The following is an 18,147-nucleotide window of genomic DNA, read 5'->3' on the forward strand; positions in this document are numbered from 1 at the left end:
ATACTGCATGACTCCACTCATATTAAGTATCTAAAGTAGTCAAAATCATAGAAACAATAAGTAGAAAGGCAGTTGCCATGGACAAGGCTGGATAGTTAATGTTTAGTGGGTATAGTTTCAGTTTTGCTAGATGAAAATTTTCTGTTATCTGTTGCCCAGCAATGTAAATATATTTGACACTACTGAGTTGTACATTTTAAAAGGGTTAAGATGGTAGATTTATTGGTAGGAGATATTTTTAACCACAATAAAGAAAAATAATCCACAAAAGAACGCTTTAAGATGGGTGAAAGAAGCCAGACACCAGTCATCGTATAATTCTACTTATGTGAAATTCAAGAATCTGCAAAACCAATCTATGGTGACAGAAAATAGATTGGTGGCTGCCTATGGAGTCAGAGATTGAATAGAAAGGAGCAGAGGACTTCCCTGGTGGCATAGTGGTTAAGAATCCGCCTGTCAATGTAGGGGACACGGGTTCAAGCCCTGGTCCGGGAAGATCCCATATGCTGCAGAGCAACTAAGCCTGTGCGCCACAGCTACTGAGCCTGTGCTCTAGAGCCCGCAAGCCACAACTACTGAGCCTGAGTGCCACAACTACTGAAGCCCGCTCGCCTAGAGCCCGTGCTCCACAACAAGAGAAGCCACCGCAATGAGACGCCCACACACTGTGATAAAGAGTAGCCCCCGCTCACCACAATTAGAGAAAGCCTGCATGCAACAACGAAGACCCAACACAGCCATAAATAAATAAATTAATATTTTTTTAAAAAAATCTCAATATCTTGAGGTGGTGATTACATGCGTGTATACAGAAATTTTAAAAATCTAAACTTTCAGTGAGCTACATTTTTGTTCCCTTACATACACTACTCTGTAAGTCATACCTCAACAAAAATTAAAACAATACCAACAAACATGTCATGGGATTTGACATAAAATAAGAAAAAATAGACAAAAAAGGGGAATCAAGCCACAGGACAGGACAAGTTGCAAACAGCAGAGAGTCAGGTTCAAGGACCTAGAGGCTTCAGTATTAATGAGACACCAAATGCTCTTCTAAATAAAGAGAATGGGCTTCCCTGGCAGTCCAGTGGTTAAGACTCTGCTGTTCCAATGCAGGGGGCGTGGGTTCGATCCCTGATCAGGGAACTAAGATCCCACATGCAACGTGGCCCAGCCAAAAAATGAAAGAAAGAGAGACAGAGAGTGAGACAGAGAGGGAGAAAGAAAGAAAAAAGAAAGAAAGAAAGAAAGAAAGAAAGAAAGAAAGAAAGAAAGAAAGAAAGAAAGAAAGAAAGAAAGAAAGAAAGAAAGGAAGGAAGGAAGGAAGGAAGGAAGGAAGGAAGGAAGGAAGGAAGGAAGGAAGGAAGGAAGGAAGGAAGGAAGGAAGGAAGAAAAAGAAAATGGCTGAAATTATGCTAGGTGAATTCAAGTTCAGGTCAAAAAAAGAAAAAAAGCCATGCAATCCTGCTTTATTCTCATGGAAACTGGGAGATTTGTTGCATACAGAACACTGGACATCCTCACAGCTTTACCTCCCTAGTTTATTCCTAGCTTCTGAAGAACCAAGAATCTGCAATATTCATAGGAACCCACCACCAGTGGTCACAGCTGCCTGTGATTTACAAGTGATTTATGGAAGATTTATGGTGGGGGCCACTGCAAAACCTCACATTTGTCACCTTCTGATGCCCACACATCTTCCCCTCTCCATTTCTAGAGGGGCAATCATGCCTCTCCTTCTCTTTCACCTTCCAAATCTAATGCAAGCATCTCTCCTCAGTAGAACTGAATCCCAAGCAAACCTGGCAAGGAGTTCTGAAAAATGTGGTCCCCAGGATTTAGCTCCTCTGATAAAGAGGAGAACAGAGAAAGAAATGGAGATAAATGTTGATTACAAAAACACCAGTGCTGTTTTTTAAATTGTTTTTGTTTTTTGTTTTTTGTTTGTTTTTGCTGATGAGGTTGAATATTTTCCCTAGATTTGCTTACTGGGTTTTCCATTTTGTGGCAAACAATGAAGAAGCTGTTGTTTTACAAAGTTCCATTTTTGCAGAGAGCAAAAAGTCAATGTTAAGTGTGGACTTGTGTTTTATATATACCTCAGTTGCCCCTGTTGAAAACAATTTAGACTAACTCCTCAAGCTAGTAATAGACACCACCATTCCTGCAACAACCAAGTACCAAGTCCACTAAACCAGGAGGAGAATCACTGCTCCTAGATACTGAGAAATTACTGGGAGCCAGTGCCCCACATGCTAATCATATGGCACCCTTTTTATGGTGAAGGGACAAGTTTAATATTTTTTATGTACTTCCTTGTGCATTTTTCCTCCTCACAGTAGTCCAGTCCTTCCTGTGCAGCTCTGTCCCTTATCAAAGATGGAGCCTAAGACTTGTTGCCTCAATGAGGGGGCCAAAGGGATTTCAGCCAAAACAAAGAAGACCATTTGCTCAGAAGAGAGTTGAGGTTAGGAAAGTCCCTACAGAAAGCAAGAAGGGGATGTCTTCCCTATGATTTGATGAGGGTGGCAAGTAAGGGGGAGAAAGAGCAGGAGTTGAGATGCTAGGGTCCTGGCAACCATACACTGGGGTCAAAACTCTGGGGTGTGGTGAGAATGGCATATATAAACCCCAAGTGTATTTAGAAATCCTAGGGAAGAAGGGATTTGATCTGGCTTCTTAGGATGTCCAGGAACCTTCCTAGGGTGCCACAGACCACACAAGGGGCCATGTTCAACCTGACATCTGAACAACAGATCAGAAATAGTGAGGGAACTGAATGTCTCCAGAAACTTGCAACCATGGTTAACCCTAGGGAACATAATATTAGGGAGCCCTATGAAGGAGACTTTAAATCATGTGAATTTTGAACCCCATGGATGCCTGTGGTAAATTACAAAAATATATATAATTCTTTACCCCCTCCCTGTATCCATGCCCTTTGCGATCTGATTTTGCAGCTCCTCTTATTAAGAGGTGAAGTCTATTTTCCATCCCTTGAATCTGGTCTGGTCTTGTGACTTCCTTTGGCCAAAAGAATGTGGCAGAAGTGACATTGTACGTTAGAACTTCTGCTCTTTCTCAAAACTGTCCCTCTCAACTGTGCAAGCCCAGACTAGCCTCCTGGAGAATGAGCGACCATATGGAGGAAAACTGAGGTGGCCCAGGCAACAGTCAGCCAACCCCAGTAGCAAAGCAATTTAGCCAACCTGATGCAGATCTTGAATGCATGGCAATACCAGTCAAAAATCAGCAGAGATATGAAGAACAATGGAGCTGAGCCCAGATGAAATTAGCAACCCACAGAATCACAAGTTAAATAAATGGTTATTGTTTTAAGTCACAACATTTTTGGTATGATTTGTTACTCAGCAGTGGCTAACCAATACAATACCTTACCTATTAAAATAAATTAAACTAATTTAAAAAAAACTTGAGAATGAAAGAAATAGCTGAGAATGGAATTCACACAGATAAGTGGCTGATTCAAAAGTTCCCCTGTGAGGATGACATGGAGGTCCTGAGAGTCTGGCAGAATTTTCTAGGCCTGTGATCTGTTCAAAGAGGTTCCAATAGATGGGCCTCCTCAAAAGGAGAACAAGTAGAGGAAGCAATGCAATTTAGCAGTGGTGCCAATGAAAGGTCCCAAAGGCCATACAGGACCAGCCACACCTTGACAGACCCAGTGAAAAGTGCTCAGGGATGAAACTAGACCAACCTCCAAGACAGACCCAGACCCCAAGACAGTGTTCAAACCCAAGGCCCGCTATTCCACCCCAGAAAGAAACTTCAGCTTCCTCTGCACCCAGGACCATTTGCATTAGGAAAAAAGAAGGGAAGCACTGAAAGCTTGAGCTTCTTTTATTTTCTAGAAAAGACTGAGTTAACCTAAGAGAGAATGATGGCAGCATATACAGTGCTTGCTCCACCCCATACTTGCAAGCATATTTTTATTTTAATTTTATGGATCAATGATTGTCCTAGGGTCACACAGCCAGATCTGTGTAAAGCCAAGATTTGAATCCAAACAGTGCAGCTAGAGAGGCTGTCAGACCTGGAAGAGCCTGGGATTAATTAGCACACTTAATCTTTTCCTTCCTGATAGGTAGCATGATGGGGGCGGCGGGGGGGTCCCAAGGAAGTTTAGATCAATTACAGAAAATTAAGGTACCACAAAACACAGATTTTTGCACAATCCGAGTGTGTTACATTTGGACCCCAGGAAATGGAGGTTTATAAAGTTGCCCATGATTACACAATTAGGAAGAGAGTGTGTGTCACCCTGCAATGTTAAAAGGAGGCCTCTGGGAAGCTTGATAATAAATCCTTCTTAAGCAAATATCACCTCCTCTATTTCCTACATATTATGAATAATGATGGCTAATATGTTTAGCCTTTACATTATGCTAAGCCCTCACACACATATATCATTCCTGCAACACCTTTCTTAGGAAGGGATTGTTACTGTCCCCATTTTGCAAATGAGGCAACAAAGGCTCAAAGATGACAAGTGACTTTGAAATGTCACACAGCCAGGAAGAGGCAGACCTGATTCTTGATCCAAAGTCATGCTGACCTGAGGGCACAGTATGACAGCCAAGCTCATCTCCCTTCCAGGATGCCAAGGACAGGGTCTGGAAAAGGTCATTAAGTCTTTGACAGAGTGATTACAGGAACTACTGCTCAGACACGAAAGCCGGAAACCTCTCCACCCAGCTTCTTCCTCTTACACCAGCAGCCTTGTCTTGCTGTAGTGAAAATATTTCCCTAAGTAGCCTTGGCCATGAGAAGCAGAAAAAGCCTTGCCCACAGATCTCACTTCAGACTCCAACACCGATCAGAGAACGGAATGGTGGCCAGTCTAGGAGAACACGGGAGGCACACTTTGCCCCCAGTGATGCCCACCCCTACCCGCCTGGCTCATTCATCTCCCCGCTCCTGGCTGCTGGCACTGCTCCTTGTCCTCTGGGGTGAGTAGGATCTGGGACAGAACAGGATCCACCCCTGGCTGATCCCACAGAGAGGTGCCAGGAGGGGCTTGACCCCACCAAGGGGGAGGGGGAGGGGAGAGCTGAGAACTTTCCGGATCCCAGCAGAGTGCAGACCAAGTGTTGAGAGAAGCAGAACTTCTTGGGCAGCACAGGGATGTTAAGCTCCCAGGCTCTGGGCTCATACCGCCGGGTTCTGGCTCAGACACTTGTATGCCTATCTACAAAGAACTGCTCTTTGGGGCCTTTCTCTAGGGCTACTCTATTAAATATTAAAATGGTGAGGCTCAGCCCAGGACCAGCTACATAATTTGCCCAGCCTTGTGAAAAATAAAAGTACAGGTCCTTTGTTCAAAAAGTATTAAGAGCTTCAATGAACATTTTGGTACATGACTCTTTGAATTATGGTTTTCTCAAGGTATATGACTCAGCCATAAAAAGAAACGAAATTGAGATATTTGTAGTGAGGTGGATGGACCTAGAGTCTGTCATACAGAGTGAAGTAAGTCAGAAAGAGAAAAACAAATACTGTATGCTAACACACATATATGGAATCTAAGGAAAAAAATAATTAAATAAAAAATTAAAATAAATAAAAGGGCATGAAGAACCTAGGGGTAAGACGGGAATAAAGACACAGACCTACTAGAGAATGGACTTGAGGACATGGGGAGGGGGAAGGGTAAGCTGTGACAAAGTGAGAGAGAGGCATGGACATATATACACTACCAAACGTAAAATAGATAGCTAGTGGGAAGCAGCCGCATAGCACGGGGAGATAAGCTAGGTGCTTTGTGACCACCTAGAGGGGTGGGATAGGGAGGGTGAGAGGGAGGGAGATGCAAGAGGGAAGAGATATGGGAACATATGTATATGTATAACTGATTCACTTTGTTATAAAGCAGAAACTAACACACCATTGTAAAGCAATTATACTACAATAAAGACATTAAAAAAAAGTATTAAGAATTTTAAGACAGCAGCAGTAGAGCATTAAGGCAAGCATGAGGCCTGTCTAAGCTTTGGGCCCTGTGCAACGATACAAATCAAACATCCATGAGCCAAAATGCGACTAATCCTAGGACCCACCTCTTTGTTTGGAGGATTCAATGAGATAATGCATATAAATACCTGGCACGATGTAAAGATTTAGTAACTGTTGGCTATTATTATCATACCCATGTCTCCTCTAAGTCAGGATCAGGCTGATTTAGCTCCTGAGTTTTGGGCCTTCTGGGTACAACTCACCCTCTGAGCCCAGAACCCTCTGATCCACCAGACAAGATGCATGGCTATCAGTAGGCTCATTCCACCACCTGCCCATGTGGGTCTCTGCCCCAAGCCCTACTGAGGTCTAGATTCTGTTCATCACACCTAGGGTCCTCCAGAATTGTCACCCCCAACAGAGGCCCCAGTGGGACCCTGGTGTGGAGTCAGACCTGGATGCTCCCTCGTTCACTGGCTGTGACTTGGGGCACCACTTCTCTTCCTCCAGCTGGTTTTCTCGAGGAAAATGTGAATCGTAATTCTTATTAACTCGTTTCACAAAGACTTTTGAGTGTCCATTACATGTTAGGCACTAGGTTAGGAAATCATATATCTAAACTAACCGGAATAAAATATATTCAAAATATTTTTGTAAAATATTGATTTCTATCATGCTTCCAAAAGGGAACCCCTCAACAGGAATCATGAAAAACAAGAGCATGCAGATGGAAAATGGGTGGAAAGAAATCCCAGAGCTGTGGGAAAGGGAATGGTCCAGCTCCAAAGCTAAGGTAGAGACAAAGCACCCAGGACAATTCCCAAAGTCCATGTGACAACATAGAAGGAGAATCAAGAAAGGGAGAGAGAGAGGGGTGTGGGGCACAGGGCCTTATTCCAGGCTCCAGTTTCCTCCCTGCTATTTCACTTTCCCAGACTCACCCCAACTGGGATAAAAATCATGAGACTTTCCGAGCCCTCATCTCCTCCCACTGCCTCTTCTCCATTAGTTCTCCCTTTCTCATCACACACAGAAGCTTCATCTTTATAAATTTTTTAACAGCTTTATTGAGGTATAATTGACATACAATAAACTGTACATATTTAAGGTGTACAATTTGACAAGTTTTGTGGGCATTGGACATTTCACACTTGTGAACTTATCACCAAGATAATCAAGATGAGGAATACCTCAAACACCCATAAAAGTTTCTTTGTGATTCACCCTTTCCACTCCTCCTCCTCCCCAGGCAACAGCTTATCTGCTTTCCATCACTATAGAGTAGTCTGCAATTTCTAGAACTTTATACAACAAACATCATACAGTATATACTCCTGTTTGCCTGGCTTCTTTTACTCATTGTAATTATTCTGAGATTCATTCATATTGTTGCACATATCAATAGTCATTTCTTTTCATTTCTAGCTACCTTATGGATAAACCAGTTTGTTTTTCCACTAACCTATTGACCGACATTTGGGTTGTTCGCAGTTAGGGGCTATTACAAATAAAGCATCTTTGAGCATTCATATAAAAGTCTTTGTGTGGACATATGCTTTCATTTCTCTTGGGAAAATACTTAAGAATAAAATGACTGGATCATATGGTAGCTGATTGTTTAACTTTTTAAGACACTGCCAAAGTGTTTTCCAAAGTGGTTTTACCACTTTACATTTTCATCATCAATGTAAGAGGATAACATTTCCCCCACATCCTTGCCAACACTTGGTATAGTCAGCCTTTTCAATTTTAGTCATTCTAAAAGGTGTGTAGTGATATCTGATTGTAGTTTTAATTTGCATTTCCCTGATGTGTAATGATGTTGAATATCTTTCATGTGCACTTTTTTTGATGAGGTTCTGTTCAACTCCCATTTTTAAATTGTGTTTCTTATTATTGAGTTTTGAGAATTCTTTGTATATTCTGGTTACAAACCTTTTATCAGATGTATGCTTTGCAAAGGTTTGTTCCTACTCTGTGGCTTGTCTTTTCTTCTTTCACAAGTGTCTTTTGAACTCCTTTTAAGAGTTCTTAATTTTTATTTATCAACGTGTTCTTTTATCGATCAAGATTTTGGTGTTGTATCTAAATATATGGTAGAATTCACCAGTGAAGCTATCTGGACTCGGAGTTTTCTTTGTGGGAAGGTTTTTAAAACAAATTAAATGTTTTAAATAGATAGAAACATCTGTTTATCTCTTCTTGAGGTAGCTTTGGTAGTTTGTGATTTTCAAGAAATTTGTTTGTGTTGTTAAGTATATATAGCCATGAAACTTGTTAATAACAATGCATAATTATCCTTTTAATATCTGTAAAAACTGTACTGGTGTCACCTCTCTCATTCCTGATACCTATCTATGGCTCTCACACTCTCTCTCTCTCTTTGTCTTTCTCTTTCTCTCGCTCTCCTTCTCTCCTTATTCAGAAGGGCTAGAGATGTATTAGTTTCAATGATCTTCTCAAAGATTTTATTCTTGTTGATTTTCTCTATTGTTTTTGGTTTTCTACTTTATTGATTTTCACTCAGATCCTTGTAGTTTCCTTTCTTTTATTTACTTTTGATTTAATTTGCTCCTTTTTTCTATTTTAAGATGAAACTACGGGCATTTCTATTTTAAGATGAAACTACGGGCATTTAAGTCTTTTCTTCTTTCCTAAATAAGCATTTAATGCTAAAATATCCACCAGCTTAAGCAACATGCCACAAACTTTAATGCTGTGTTTTCGTTTTCATTCAGATCAAAATACTTCCTAATTACCCTTTTATTTTGTCTTTGACTCGTGTATTAGTTTTCAAACATCTGAAGTTTTCGTGGCATCTGTCTGTTACTGATTCTACTAATTTAATTGCATTGTGGTCAAAGTTCATGCTTTTCATGACTTGAATTCTTTTAAATTTATTGAGACTTTTTTATGACTCAGAACATGCTCTATCTTTATAAATGTTCCTTGTACAATTGAAAGTAACTGTATATCCTGCTATTTGGGGGTATAATTTTCTGTAAATATCAATTAGACTAAGTTGTTGATAGTATTTTTAAATCTTCTGTATTCTTTCTGATTTTCTGCCTATTTGTTCTATCAACTATTGAAATAAGGATATTGAAATCTCAGACTGTAACTGTGGATTTGTCTGTTTCTCCTTGCGGTTCTGTTGGGTTTTGCTTCATATACTTTCAAGTTCTGTTATTAGGTGCATAAATGCTTGGGGGTTTTATGTCTTCTTGATTATTTTACCCCTTTATCATTGTCAAATGGCATTCTTTATTCCTGGAGATATTTTTTGCTCCAAAATCTACTTTATCTGATATTAATATAGTCACTCCAGCTTTTGATTAGTGTTACTATGATATATCTTTTTCCATCATTCTTCTTTTAACATATTTGCATCTTTATATTTACAGTGGAGTTCTTGTAGGCAACATGTAGTTGGATATTACTTTTTTGTCCAATCTGACAATCTCTAACTTTTACAGGGAATATTTAGACCATTTACATTTAAAGTAATCTTTGATATGATTAGGTCTAAATCTATTACTTTCCTATTTGTTCTACTTGTTCTTTGTTCCCTTTTTCCTCTTTTTCTGTTTTCATTTGGTAATTTAATATTTTTATAATGTTATTTTCTCTACTTTATTGGCTTATTAGCTATAACTTTATTGTGAAGTTTAGTGGTTGTTTTAGGGTTTATAATATACCTCTGTAATTTATCAACATCTACCTTAAGTGATATCATACCATTTCACATATAGCATAAGAACCTTATGATGGTATACTAACATTCTCCCCACACCAGCCTTTATTCTATTATTGCCTTAACTTTACCTACACATGCATTATAAGCCTCACAATAGAATGTTACTATATTTTATTATTTTGGGACCTTGCTTTCTAGATTTGCTAGGTGGGACCAGAGCACCTCTCTCTAGGTAGAGTACTCCCTTCTGTGTAGTCTACCCATTGCCCTGTCGATCATGAGGTTTTCCAGTTTTACAGGTGGGAGCAGGCATTATTCTCAGCCCTGTGCTGACTGATGGGCACAGTTTAGCACATCCATGTGAGGAAACTACCTGAGGCCAGGGGAAGAACGACTAGAAAGAATTAGAGAGAACAAGGTCTGACTGACTCAAATAATGGTGTTTGGGGGTGGGTGTTTGCTGAACTTCCTGGAACTAAGGACAAACGAAATTCCTAGGATTGAATGTAGGGTGTCACTTGGTCACAGCTGTGAGGCAGTTCTTAGCGGCTAATGGCACATGCCTAGCGGAAGATGAGGGGAAATTAATTTAGAATTCCACAACCCTTCCCTAGATCCTGTTAGAAGGGAATGTTTGCTTCATTCAACTCCCCTACCTCACTCCCAACTGAGAAACACCGCGATACAAACTTAAGTCTTGGAATGAGACCAAGTTATTCCCAAGGCCTGACGGAAGCACAGATGAAGGGAAACTCGAGGCACAAAGCTGATGACCTGTAGTGAGCAGAATCTTGAGGCAGTTGATCTGAGTCCAAATCCTGGCCATGACACCTACTGAATGCATGGTTCCCCTCAGGTTTCTGCACCTCCTTGAGCATTGGTTTTCTCTCAGAAATGGAGAACCTCACAGAGCTCTTGGAGGGAGTACCTGAGTTGCTGTTCATAACCCAGGTGTAGAAGAACTTCCATTGGGAGGGCTTGGCCTTCCTTCTCTGTGCCCAGTCTCAAGCCAAACTCAATAGTTCAACCTATCTTCTTCTTATAAGGTCACCAGTTATATTTGGGTTAGGACCCACCTATGTGACTTAATTTTAACTTAATCACCTATTTAAAGACCGTATCTCCAAATGGAATCTCATTCAGAGGTACTGGGAGTTAGGACTTCAGTATATGAATTTGTGGGGGAGGCAAAATTCAGCCCAATTAGCAGTGATTCTGGGAAAGCTACCTAACTCTTTCTGGGTTCTCAATGTCTTCTATTATAAGATGGGGATGATGCTGCCAACCTCTAAGGGGTGTTGGGGGAATAAATGAGATAATACATGCATTGCCTGGCACATGGTGAGCACTCAAGTGCCATCTATTACTCATAAGTAATCCATTTAATAGCCCTGCTCTCTCTCTCTCTCCAGCCATCTGCCTCATTTCCTCTTTTACTTCCCTCTCCAACAACACCCCTCAAGTGTTCTAAGCAATTGTTCTTGACCAGCTGATGGCTGGTTTATGTTAAGTTTGCCTCTTAGGGCTCCAAGTCCCTCCAGCCCAGCACAAGGCCTTTCTTCCTCTGTTGCAGGAGCTTCTGAGCAGAGCAAGGGGGGTAAATGGAAGGTCCTGCAGCCTGAGGGCCCCATGCTGGTGGCAGAAGGTGAGACACTCCTGCTGAGGTGTACAGTAGTCGGCTCCTGCACTGATGACATGATACAATGGGTCAAGGTGAGCAACCAGGACCAGCAGGAAATTTATAACTTCAAACATGGCTTCTTCCCCGGGGTAATGCCCATGATCCAGAAGACACTGGAACCACTTAATTGCGACTATTCCATCTATATCCACAATGTCACCACGAAACATGCTGGAACCTACCACTGTGTGAGACTTGATGGCTTGAATGAGCCCTCAGGAAAGAAGCTGGATGAGGGCACCTCCGTGCTTGTGAAGAGTGAGTATCAGGCCCTGCAGGTCATAGCATTCTGCTCTGATCTATCTCCCTGCATCAGTCACCTTTATCCTCAGTCATGCTGCACACACAAAATCTCCATGGCATATAACAATTAGTATGTCTCACTCACACATTTACAGGCAGCTGGGGTGGTTCTGTTCTACATGTCTCATTCCAGGGTCCAGACTGGCCAGAGTACATATTTCTCATGGAGATGGCAGAAGCACAAGCAGGCAAGTCCCAACACCCTAAGCACATTTCAAGCTTCTACTCATATAATATCTGCTAACAGCCCATTGGCTAAAGCAGGTCACATGGCTAAGGTCAAAGTTAAGAGACAAGGAAGTGTACCTGGCCACCATGAATCCACAGCAAGAGTATGGATGTGCCACACTATCAGAGGAGAGTCAAGAACTGGGGCTGATCATTTAATCCCCAAGTAACCAGTCATACTATCTATAAGTCCACCATTGGTGACCTGGACACCCAAATCCTGGGTCTGTCATTCAGTATAAATGTGTCCTTAAATTAGTCACTTCAGCTCTATCTCCTTCAAGTGCTGAACTTGCAAAATAGGCAACAAAATTCCTACTTCAAGGGATATTCAGGTGATGAAATAGAAGAATTGATGTTTGTGAAAACCCTGTAAACCGTTGACATGGAGGGTATCCATGTATGTGTGGTGGAGTGGGGAGGGGGGTTCATTTTAACTTAATGCAAGCATTTCAGGAAGTCTTCTCTGACTCCTTCCAAGCTTCTCTTAGTCCTGCAGTCCTCTGGGTTTCCAACCTCAGGGGGATTTTCTGGACCATCTCCACCCCCAGACAGAGAACTTCTTCAGGGCAGGACATTTGTAGGTCTTAGCAAGCTTCCTTTTCCCCAATCCTAGCATCAGCACATAGTAGGTACTGAGAATTCCTTTACTGAGTGAATCAATTAGTGAATAACAAGGGAATGCGGGAGGGAGTGACTGAGTGAAGAAAACAGGGGAAGCAAAGGGAGGGTAGATATGAGGGAGGAAATGATTGGACTACGGAGGGAGAGAGGGAACAACAAAGTCCTCTCTTTGGCTGCAGGAGCTGGGGACCCAGAGCCAGACCTCTGGATCATCCAACCCCAAGAGTTGGTGTTGGCGACCACTGGAGACACTGTCTTACTGAACTGCACGGTGCTTGGAGATGGTCCCCCCGGACCCATCAGGTGGTTTCGGGGAGCTGGTCTGAGCCGGGAGGCCATTTACAACTTTAGAGGTATCTCCTACCCCAATGTGACAGCGGTCCGGGCTTCCAACAATGATTTCAGCATTCTTCTGCGTGGCATCTCCACTGAGCATTCAGGCACTTATTACTGTGTAAAGTTTCAGAGGAAACCCAACAGGCAATACCTATCTGGACAGGGCACCAGGCTGAGAGTCAAAGGTGAGACAGGTGGTTTAGGAGATGTTGGGGGAGAGGGGGAGGTGGTCCACAAGGAAAATTTCATCATGTCCCAAACAAGCTAGCTCTTCTTAGCCTCAAGGCCTTTACATAAGCTATTCCCTCTGCCTGGAATGCTTTCTCCTTTTCTACGGAGAACTTCTACTCATCCTTCAAGGCCCAGCACAAATAGCCCCTCCTCTGTGAAACCTTCTCCTTCTCCCAGGCAGAGTTAATTTACCCCCATTCTGAGCTCCACAGAACATTTTATAGACTGTTAATGATTCAACAAACATCTGTTGCATGCCTGTTGACTACTCTACACTGTACTAGGTGCTGCAGACACTGCAGTGAAGCAAGCATTGTCCCTACCCCAGAGAGGCTCATGCAGTTCTAACTACAGGGCTTGACTTCTAGCCCCCATCCCAGGCAGAAACTGGCAGACTCATCTCAGGGACCCCAGTCCTAACACAGGGACTCAAGAAGTGGAGTGGTAGAAAGAAAGAGGAATGTGAGACCACTTCTCTTCCTTGCAGCAAAACACACTTCTCTCCAAGAGTCAGAATTCACCAATGAACGTGCAGCCAAGGTATTTCCATCAGGTGAGTGTACCTATCTCCAGTGGTGTTAACCAGGCTCCCATAGGTAAGTGGGGCCAGAGATGGCTTGGCCATGGGAAAGGTGCAGTCCCAGACTTCTAGGGCCCTTCTGCCACTAGGACAGTTCCCAGGACTCCATCTCAGCTGCAGAACCAGAACCCAGAGAACCACATTAAAGCTCAGTCAAAGAAAGGACTTTCTAACAGTCAGTACTAACTGTTCAGTGGGCAGTCTTGCTTACGAGGTGGTGAGCTCCCCGTGATTCAGAGCAAGGCTACACTATGAAGCTGTGCATAACAGTGCTGAAGATCATGGCTTTGTAGCCAGGCTTCCTGGATTGAGTCACTTTCTAGCTGTGAGATTATGGACAAGTTGCCTTACTCCTTGAATCTCTGGTGCCCTGCTCTGTGATCTAGGGGGAAGAAGGGATATAAGAAACAGAGAACCTACCTCATGGGGTTATGTACAGATCCAATGGGGCCACATGAGTCAAGTGCCCAGAACTGTGCCTGTCACATCACCTCAAGGTACACTCAAGGGCACTTGATAACGGGCGAACTTGGAATAGAGGTGACCAGGTTAGCTTCCCTGATGCTCAGCCCTGTTCCTGCCATTCTTGGGAGCCAAACCACTTGGCCCCATCACTACTTTGACACATGTAGACCTGAGCAAATCACTTCCCCACTTTGGATCTGTCTCCTTACCTATACAAGCTGGATTGCTATCCTACCTTGCAAGATTAGTTTGAGGATTATATAAGGCAATTAGGAAGTGCTTAGCTCAGGGCCTGGGACAGAGGAGCTGAGCAGTATATAACGAAAGAAATTTTCTATTGTTATCAGAGGTCAGAGATGCTGTCAAGATGATTAAAGGTACAGGTAGGATATTGGGCAAAGGCTCTTCGAGCCTGGGACAGGGGGATGGGAGGTCTTTGATCTCTTCCAGGGTAAAAAGGATGAGGCCCCAGAGGTTATACAGAAGCTTGACCCAACTCCACCATAGAGGCACTGAGGTGTGGGCTGTTGGGGGCTCAGCTGGGGTCCTTCCTGAGCTTTCCTCTGTGTCCCCCAGGCCTCCTGTCTGTGCTCACTCTTGCGGTCCTGGGGCTGAAAGCAGTGACCTTGGCTGCACTCCTGCTGGCCCTGGCTGCCCACCGGAGGAACCCTTGACAAGAAGATGTCAAAAATTCAGGCCCAGCAGAGCTGTGCTCATCTTGGCATGGGGCATGGGGTATGGATGACTGTTCAGCCCTAGAGTGGGTCCTCTAAGAGAGGGCCAGGGACTCCCCAATCATTCCTCTGCCTCCAATTCCAGCCTCCAGTTGCCCTCAGGCCTTATGACGAACTCCAGATTCCCTACACCCGATTTCCTTTCACCTGGCGAAATTCCCCATTTGGCACTGGGCTCCCCTCTGATTTGCCTTCCTCTCTCTTCTCAGCCTGTTTAAGCCCTCCTTGTCCTTCAAGACCTTGCCCGGGTCTCTCCCTGAGGCCCTTGCTTCTGCTGCAGCCCCTTCTGGAGGGCTTGCCCCCTTGCTCCCCACTCCACATTTTCTCTTCCTTCAAGATGCAACTCAGAGTCTTTCCCAGAAGGTTTCCCTGAGTGTCTCTGAGCCCAACCAGACCACCTGTGCCCCTCCATCTACATGCTTCCTTCCTCCTTTCCTGCCTTCTTTCCTTCTCCACTGTGGCTGACTTGGGTGGCTGTAACAGTTAGAATGCAGGTTTGGCAACTTTAACAAAACTCTTAAATAACAGTGGCTCAAATCAGAAGAAAGTTGCTTTCTTTAGTAATATTCTAGTATAAGCTGGCCAGGCAATTCGGGACTCCCTGGTATTGAGACCCAGGATTCCTTGATCTTGTTGTTACCAGGTCCATATCCCAGGCAGAAAGACGAGGGAAAGAAGTAGTGAGGGGGAGAATGACACTTCCCTTCAAGGTCACAGCTGGGAATTTGTCCACATCACCTCTAATTGGCTGGAATGTGGTCACATGATCACACCTAGCTGCAAGGAAGGCTAGGAAATGTAGTCTTTATTCTAGCAAGGTGCGCCCAGCTAAAATCTGTCACTAGAGAATCAGAGAGTAAACATCAGTAGATAACCAGTGATCTCCACCTCTGTGGCATAGAGACAGTTTCTTACTTGTTCCGTGGGACACCTGGATTCAATTCCCAGATGAAATGGCATCTCTTTATACCTCCACCTCCACTAGGGCAGCATAATGGAGGGCAGTAGTTCTCAAGAAGAGAATACTTTGCCCCCCAGGGGTTATGTGGCAATGTCTAGAGACATTTTTGATTGTCACAACTTGGGGGGTACTATTGTCATCTAGTGGGTAGAGGTCAGAGATGCTGCTAATTATCCTATAATGCACAGGGCATACCCCACAACGGAGAGTTATCTGACCCAATATATCCGTAGTACCAAAGTTGAGAAACCCTAGTGTAGGGGAAAGCATGCATTCCTTGGAGTCAGACACGCCCGATTTCTAATCCTGAAGCCCCCACTCCCTCCCTGACCACCATTAGTAACAAACTGCACCTCTTGGAACGTCGAGGACAATCACATGGACCCTCTGCACTGTATAAGAAGCAATTCAATTCAACATCCACTGAGGGCTTACTATGTGCTATGTGCTCTGTGTACACTCAGTGCATGCAAACTCCCTTTCCTCTTTCCACACAGACATTTATTAGCACCTATTAGGTCGGGAAGTGGATTAGTCTGGATGTTTTTCATCATAACAAACAGAAAAGCAGCTGGAATAATACTAAGTCTAACGGGCCATTAATTTAGTCTGAGTGTTTTGTGCCAGTTTCAGCATATCGATAACCAGTGTTATAGTTGGACTGGCCCTTGTGGTTGGTATTATGAGTGCAAGATGCCCTTCAGTGATACCCATCAGGAAACTTTGAAGAAACAGAGGCTTATTACTTTACAAGACCTGGAATTTACACAGCATTCCTGGGGCCACACAGTGAGGTCACAGAGAAAGAGAGAGAAAGAGAGAGAGAGACAGCACCTGGGGTTCTGTTTTATTGGGGTTGATGATTTTGTGGGCTCACTCTTTATTGGTAAATTTAAAACTTAAGGGTGGGAATTTAAAGTCCAGGAAGAAGAAAAAAAAAACAACAACTGGTAGCTCAAATGATCAGTTACTGAAAACAAACAAGATCTCTAAAACAAAGGAAGCTCTATGGGGGAAGATGGCCTGACTCTTTATCTAGCCCTGTGGCTGGCAATGTTTTTATTCAAGATAAACACATTGAAGGGGATGCCTCTTTGAAATGGATGCCTCAACAATCAAAACTTAAATCAGATAATCGCATTACAAAAAAGGAAAAAGAAACAAGTGTCAAGGTTTACACTGAACTGAAAATTGAATAAATAATTGAATTACCAGATATCAGAAGAAAGGGTAGATATAATAAATTGAATAATGTCTTCCACAAAAGGTATCCAAGTCATAATCCTTGGAACCTGTTAATGTTACCTTATATGGCAAAAAGGACTTTGCAGATGTGATTAAAGATCTATAAATTGAACAGTGGTCCTGAATTATTCAGGTGGGCCCTAAATGCAATCACAAGTGTCCTGATGAGAGAGAGACAGAGGGAGATTCCACCCAGAAGAGGAGGAGAAAGCAATGTGACCACAAAGGCAGAGATGGGAGTGATGCGGCCACAAGCTAAACAATGCTGGCAGCCACAAGAACCTGGAAGAAGCAAGGAGCAGATTCTCCCCAGTGTCTCTGGAGGGAGCATGGCCCCCTAACACCTTGATTTCAGCCCAGTGATACTGATTTCATACTCTGGCCTCCAGAAATAGGAGAGAATAAATTTCTGTTGTTTCGTGCCATCAGATTTGTGGTAATGTGTTACAGCAGCCATGGGAAACGAATAGCATGGAACTGGGCCTCTGAAATAACTGGAGGTGGTTGCCTTCTCTGCCCCTGAAAATCTCCTCACCTGACAGGGTCCTGCATAGTCTGCTTCCTGCAACACACACCCCCATCTTATCTCCCAACACCACCCTTTAAACTGACTCCACTCTGGCACCCACATGGGCCTCGGCCACACACATTCCCTAATTCAGCCAAGTCTCTACATAATTGTTTCCTTCAAGAAGCCTCTCGAGATCACCCCCTCCACCGCGACATCTTCCTCCTTCTCATTTCCCATTTGCACCTTAAGTTTTCTTCTCAGCACTTACTGCTACGTGTACGTGTGAGTGCGTGTGTATTTATTTCCTTGATGATTATTAGTTGTCCCCACTAGAATTTGAGCTCACTGAGGGCAGGAACCTAACTTTTCACTATTGCAGCCCCTTACATTCCGACATAAAAAGTAGTTGAAGGCTGACAACATGCCAGGCACTTGATGGAAGGTGGAACTAGAAAGTGGGACCGGGGTAAGGCCAGGATGGGAACAAAGGTGTGGATGAAATTGGAGGGGACTGGGATGAAACTTGGGGAGGGAGGGAGCTTTGAAGGGTGGGGGAGCATGTAGTACTGGAA

At 43.4% G+C, this 18,147-nt stretch overlaps 1 protein-coding gene across 2 annotated transcripts; it reads left to right on the forward strand.

The window, feature by feature from the left end:
- The first annotated feature begins 4,756 nt into the window (after window positions 1–4,756).
- SIRPB2 (signal regulatory protein beta 2) lies at window positions 4,757–17,492 on the forward strand. Of its 2 annotated transcripts, none has more exons than XM_024742872.1 (5): window positions 4,757–4,976; window positions 11,250–11,615; window positions 12,692–13,033; window positions 13,567–13,632; window positions 14,701–17,492. In XM_024742872.1, the coding sequence occupies exons 1-5, from the start codon at window positions 4,790–4,792 to the stop codon at window positions 14,796–14,798; spliced, it is 1,059 nt and encodes a 352-aa protein (XP_024598640.1). In that variant the 5' UTR covers window positions 4,757–4,789; the 3' UTR covers window positions 14,799–17,492. The 2 variants fall into 2 exon arrangements, with proteins under 2 accessions (XP_024598640.1, XP_024598641.1); XM_024742873.1 differs by having other exon boundaries at window positions 12,692–12,865.
- The last annotated feature ends 655 nt before the right edge of the window (window positions 17,493–18,147 follow it).

The sequence above is a fragment of the Neophocaena asiaeorientalis genome, unplaced genomic scaffold, assembly GCF_003031525.2.
Source record: "Neophocaena asiaeorientalis asiaeorientalis breed wild unplaced genomic scaffold, Neophocaena_asiaeorientalis_V1.1 scaffold82, whole genome shotgun sequence".
NCBI classification, from domain to species: domain Eukaryota; kingdom Metazoa; phylum Chordata; class Mammalia; order Artiodactyla; family Phocoenidae; genus Neophocaena; species Neophocaena asiaeorientalis.